This window comes from Orussus abietinus, unplaced genomic scaffold, assembly GCF_000612105.2.
Source record: "Orussus abietinus isolate OABI.00-Male unplaced genomic scaffold, Oabi_2.0 scaffold8, whole genome shotgun sequence".
Classification (NCBI taxonomy): Eukaryota; Metazoa; Arthropoda; class Insecta; order Hymenoptera; family Orussidae; genus Orussus; species Orussus abietinus.
The window spans coordinates 178,508-184,507 of record NW_019395997.1 but is presented as its reverse complement, the minus strand read 5'-3'; the positions used below and the strand labels follow the sequence as shown (position 1 = coordinate 184,507).

Here is a 6,000-nt window from a genome sequence, read left to right as displayed (position 1 = left end):
TGTAACGAGTCTCATAGGCCAACACGAGGGGCAGTAAACCGCGCTAAAACGTCCGCACGAGATTACTCCACGACGGAGTAAAGACTTGTTTGCAAAGAGGAAAAATATAGTCGAGACCACTTCAAATCGAAAAGAAATGCGCGTGAAACCACGAAGACTCCTCCTAATCTATAGGATTAACGTGGATAATTTTGACGATATGAAAGTAACGTTTACAGGTCAATCATTTATGAACCGTTGCGCCACCTCATAAGTGTAGGTCAAACTATATAGTTTAAATCGGCGACGCAATCGATCGGCGGTGGTTCTCTCTTCCTGTTTCGGCGTCATTTAGCCGGTGGACGCGGTGAAAACTTGAAGAGCTCCTCTTTTTTCGGTCTACGCGTTTCTCGTTGTGCTCACGAAGCGCGCAATAATTCCGGATAGCTCTGCGGTTGTATAACGGCGTTCTCGTTGCGGTTGCAGCGAAACGCTCGGATTGAATTTTCTGTCAACGGAAATCGATCGAGGGTAGCGGATGCGTGTCCGCGAAGCTCGACGGATCGACAAACGCCGATCTAGACCGATTTCTGGATCAGCGTCGGTTCATAGACCGACACAGGTCTATGGATCGATGTCGGCTGCGATTCGAGTCGTGAAAATACTCGGTGCTAGGAGGTAATCGAAGGAATTTGGAAACCGAAAGAAACAATGCGACGATTAGATCCCCGAAAGACCCGGAATGTTGAGAAAGCGGATGGCGGAATTCTTCTGGTTTTGGCGCAATTAGCTCTGACGATCGATTTCAAAGAAGAAGAGATTCCTTAATTTCAATCAATTAGATTTAAACAACATGATTTAATTTGAATACATTATTAACGAATAATACGTATTATTAATGAAACACATATATTTCATTTAAGACATTACAAGTCATCGACTCAGATCCTTGATGAATGGAATCAAATGCTGAACAAGTAGAACTTGCAAACCAAAGCTGTACGAGTCGGTAACAATTCATTGCACCGTTTCCTTTTTTTCCGGTATAACCGATTCTTCGACCGGTTAAGGAAATATTTCCGAAAGTGGCGGTTGATTTCGATAAATTGCGCAAATCTCGTTCCGGTCTCATCCATCCTCCTTCGGATTGGTGAGTCCTCGGATCCAATCGTCCAACGCGATTTGCGCAATCGGCAGGGAAAGGAGGAAGCCGGGCGATTGATCGATCGATCGATCGATCGCCACTATAATTCTCGTGAAATCGTCATATCATCGGTCTCCGTGGTTTCTAATTGAACCGGGATGATATAATTGACTCCGCATCGGCCGATCGCGGCTCAGTCTTCGATCGGCGTCGATCATGGAAACGAGCCGAAGGTTGGCAGCTTTGCTGCTTTTGGTGAACCTGGTAATTATTTGCCAACTATAGTGACCATGGTTACCAACATGTCGACGGCCAATCTGGTTGCCAATCTTCGACCTCAGCCGTATATGTGAAGTTGTGATATCGCATCAAAAAGCAGACATTAAGTGCCAATCGAGTGAACTTTCGCGCCATTAGAGAGTTTCGATATCGAGAGATTCGTGTATCGATACTATCTCTAAGAGAAAATGCGGGAAAATTTAGACCGTACAGCTCGAGGGAAATTTGAAATTCCGTAAAAATACGGTGCCGTTTCACGTTCAATCGTTTCGCAGGATCATCGGTTTGTTAATTAACATCCAAACCGAAACTCAAACACAGACCTCTGCAGCTGTGTATGAGTTTAATTTTATATTAGACCTGTTTCAATTGATCCTGGTTAATTTGAATTAGTCCATTAACAACAATTAATTTTATTCACCCGTTTCTTCAAAAACTTCGTTAGATATACCTTACTGGGATAGAGAAAATGAAATAATTAAAAGGAGATGATTTCTTCTGAAAATAACGAGTGAGCGTTCGAACTTGAAAAAGAATATTTTTCTAGGTTATCGAGTCCAAATCGAAAGGGATTCAGTCAGCAACTTTGATCCTTTTAAAGGATCTAGACGTCCCCATAAACGAGGTAAAGGATAAGATCATTAATGCCGCGGAAAAGGAAGCTCTCCGAGCCCTGAGGACTTCGGGACAGGTGATCATGCTGCAAACTGGAGGAAACGCGCGCTCCAAGAAATCCCCTGTAATCTCGAAGGAGAACACCTTATCACGGCAAGATAAAAAAGCGAAATCTCTGTCGAATGTGCAAACCCGGAAGAAACGGGAAAGAGGATCGACGGCTGCCGAGCACGATCCAAAAGAGCATCCGGAAACGGTCCAAAATCAGGATCAGGACCAGAAGTTCGATCCATCCCAAGTTCAGCGAAGAACGATTCCTATGAAGCCGACGGAGGCTCCAAATGTTCCCCAAGAATTTGAGCCTAAAAAGACTAGAAGAAAAGTCCCTAGAAGGAATAGCGGTCGAGGCCAAGGAAGTAAGGATAATTATCATTTAAACGATAGGAACTCAAAGTTAGCCAGAATTCTGTTAAAAATGACTCGAATGCTATAAAAAGTGGAAGTTAAATCACTTACGAAATTATTCTCTAAACCATTGGGTTAATTTTTAATCGTAATTTTCAGCCACGGCGATAACAGCGACGAATGTGGAGTCAACGCCAGGTGTAATAAACTTGGAGACTTCGACAACGATTCCACAAAATAATAGTCGTAGGAGGAGAAGGAAGAAACCAAGAGGTGAGGCTATACCACCAACAAACGCCACATCCCCGGAAACGCAAAAGATATCGGCAACAAGAGCAAGCGAAACGATTCAACCATCCACAACGACTATAAATTCGGCATTCAGATGGAGACATTCCAAGATCAGGGATCCTAGAACCGAAGGAAATGTTCAACAAGACCCTACCACGTCTCCACAGCCTCGACAGATCTGGACCACTCAAACGTGGGCAGCCCCCCAGCGAACGTCCACCACGGAGGAGTCCATAAATTCGGAAAATTCGATACATCTCCAAGAAGAGACTCCAAAACCGTACGAGGAGATCTTAGAGAAGAAGAAAAGCAGAGAAGGCTTCGCCCCTTTCGATCCAACATCCTCGCCAGAGCCGTTCAGGCCGGCCAAGGGACCGGGAAGAACAAGACACCCCAAGAATTTGATACCCCAACAAGATAAGACCTCGAAACCCATCGAGGATGTCCTGGAGAAGAAGAAGAGCATAGAAGACTTCATGCCCTTCGGCTCCGCATCCTCCCCGGAGCCGTTCAGATCCTCCAAAGATCCAACAGGAACAAAAGAGGAGATGAGACCTGACGAGGAGGAGGAACCACATCAGCTGGACCACACCACACCTCGCGAGTTCCAAACAAAAAGGAAGAAATTACTGAAGCAAAAAATAAGCGACATACCATCGCCCATACACCCTGACTACGAAGTGCCAACCCAATCGATCGGTTATCCTACTTCTTCGAATCCACCTTCTAGATACAAGAAGGTGAAGATCCCCAGGAAGGTGCCCACAACAATCCCGGATTACGGTCCAGAAAACGAAGACTCGCCTACGGATGCAATCCCCGAACAAAGTGGAGAGTTCATCACCAGCAACGATCCACCACTGTCCATTAATCGACGCCATTTTGGAGACTCTTCATCCGAAGAAGAGGACGATGGCTTGAAGAAGTTTTCCCCGGTGTCACGTCCCAGACCGTTCAGGGTGACCGCTGATAACCCCAAGGATCCGCAGAGTCTAGACTCCAGGGAGGTCCAACAGGAAGAACAAGAGTCGCCTGCCAAGTTGGATGAGCAAAATTCGGACTTGGAGGTAAATTCGGGACCCCACGACGTGGCGACGTCTGCGACTGCTTTCCAGCACGTAGATAATGGGAGGCGCCGTGATAAGAACTCGAAGGGACCTGATGATTACGACCACGATGACGTGGTGGGAGCCCTGGAGACTGTGGAAAACGCGAAGGTTCAGGAAGTTGAAGCCGAAGCGCAGGGGACTGTCCAGGATCTCAAACACGAGGAGAGCAACAAGGAGGACAAGCATGACGATGATGAGGATCATCACCATGCCGTCGAAAAAGGAGTCGAACAGGAACACGATGAGGAGCATCACGAAGCTAGCGGAGAAAACGGAGACAAGGTGAAGATCTCTTCTTTTGGAGACCAGTTCTTGATTTTGTGAACGTTGACGTGGAGTGGTCTTACAATTTTTTGACAGGGCTACGAAACCTGGCACGAGCACGATAAGGCGGAAAAGGGGCATCACGATAAGGACGATCATGTTCGTCATTACTCGGAGGATCACGGGGAGGAGAAAAAGCACGATGACGAGGGTGGGTATCACGCGGAACATCACTTCGGGGAGGAGGCTGAAAAGGATGCCGAGTATGGCGAAAAGGGTGAACATCAGAAGGGCCACAGCACGAAAGGAAAACACACGATTCATAAGAAGGTAGTGGATTTAATTAAATAATTTAAGATAAACTATTAGAAATACGTAACGGTTTAATTTTTATCCGCTTCAGGATGAGTATGAGAAGAAGACGGAATTCTTTGACGAGTTCAACGAAGACGGAGGGATGGCAAAGGACGGGGAATTCCATCATGAACACGAAGAGCAGAAAGGAGGGCACAAGAAAACCGGTCACCACGACTCCGGACACCACGAAGAAGACCATGGCAAGGGGGAGAAACACGAAGAAGGCCACCATCGAGACGAACACGTGGGTCACAAAAAAGCCGTTGGACAACAAAAGCATCACAAACATGGGGAGAAACACGGAGAAAAGGGCGACCACCAGGAAGGCCACAAATGGGCCTACAAGAAGTCCGAAGGTGGAGATGACCAGAAGAAAGGAAAAGGACGCAAGTGAGATTCCCTGTCCAGAAATTAGTACCATAAACTCATGCCCGACTTCGCGTTCCGGGGGGACCAGAAAGGAAGTCTTCGACCCTGAAGAACATCCCGAGGGATTTCGGTTGTTGGACTTTCTCAACGACAAACGACGCTTCCGACATCAGGGATCGATTCTTTTCGATTTATTGGCCAATGCCTACCAGACCCGAAGAAACAAACGGAACGATCGGCAATTACTTCAGCGAGGAGAAACGATTAATCGGACGAAATTCGACGCTCAGGGAAGCTCTATACAAAAATGCGAATATTGATGTATACATTGGTTTTGTAATAAAACGATCGAAGTTAGATGGCGCGATGTTGGGAAGACGGTGGACGATTTGTGATTTTTTCGAGATTTCAGCCATTTTGGATGCCGGCTTTTTCTCGACTTGGCGCTTCGACGTTTCTTTATTAATTTCTTCGCTCGCAATTTTCTCCGCCATTCCGGGAAGCATAAATTTTCGGAAGAGAGCTTGGAGAGATAATCGAGTGGGAGATCTCGTTTCCGACAGAGTGACTTGAGAAATTTGAATTCCACGGAGCAATCGCGTCATAACGGAGACGCTTCGATTAATCGCTAGCGAGTTTGCCTCTCGCTCGGCCGACTATCGATCACGTCTCAACACGCGTCGGTGCCGTCGCGACGCCCCTTAAGCTGAATTTCCCATCCCGTTGAAGTCGAAACGATCGAGATGTATCGACTGTTCTTCTTTCGGGCTCCGAATTTGTCCATTTGTCATCATGGAAGGTTTATGCTAGTTAAATAATTAACTTGAGCGGAAAGGTTGAAATTTCTTTCCGTTCCTCCCCACGATTCAGAAAATCGACAACTATACCTGCTCGATTTAACGCGACTCCTCTTGCAGCGCCATCTTTGATTCTGCTCCGATTACTACAGGCGAACGTTTAAGCTCCGTGAGAGTTCGCCAAGCTGCCGATCAGCGGTTGATCGACTCATCATCACGTATTTCAGCCTAACCCGTTTTAACGCGTCACCGTTGGTAACACAGTGGTGCCAGGGAAAGGCCGGCCAATCTAGTGCGATGTCCCTACGCGATTCTCATCGCCGATTCACTAGGAGGTCACGTATCCGAAGCCCTGGATTACAAATGGCGCCACCATCGGCGGTATCCTGCA

General features: G+C 46.8%; 1 protein-coding gene across 1 annotated transcript; it reads left to right on the top strand.

Moving 5' to 3' along the window:
- Positions 1-1,333: 1,333 nt before the first annotated feature.
- LOC105699277 (proteoglycan 4) lies at positions 1,334-4,963 on the top strand. The gene is made up of 5 exons (XM_012424147.1): positions 1,334-1,387; positions 1,950-2,433; positions 2,582-4,104; positions 4,183-4,416; positions 4,490-4,963. Exons 1-5 carry the CDS (start codon positions 1,340-1,342, stop codon positions 4,835-4,837), a joined length of 2,637 nt encoding a protein of 878 aa, XP_012279570.1. The 5' UTR covers positions 1,334-1,339; the 3' UTR covers positions 4,838-4,963.
- The last annotated feature ends 1,037 nt before the right edge of the window (positions 4,964-6,000 follow it).

Coding starts and splice junctions, on each gene's coding strand:
- LOC105699277 (XM_012424147.1), top strand. CDS start 1,340: ATGGAAACGAGCCGAAGGTTGGCAGCTTTGCTGCTTTTGGTGAACCTG. Junction 1,388..1,949: donor TGCTGCTTTTGGTGAACCTG/GTAATTATTTGC, acceptor ATATTTTTCTAG/GTTATCGAGTCCAAATCGAA. Junction 4,105..4,182: donor GCGGAGAAAACGGAGACAAG/GTGAAGATCTCT, acceptor ATTTTTTGACAG/GGCTACGAAACCTGGCACGA.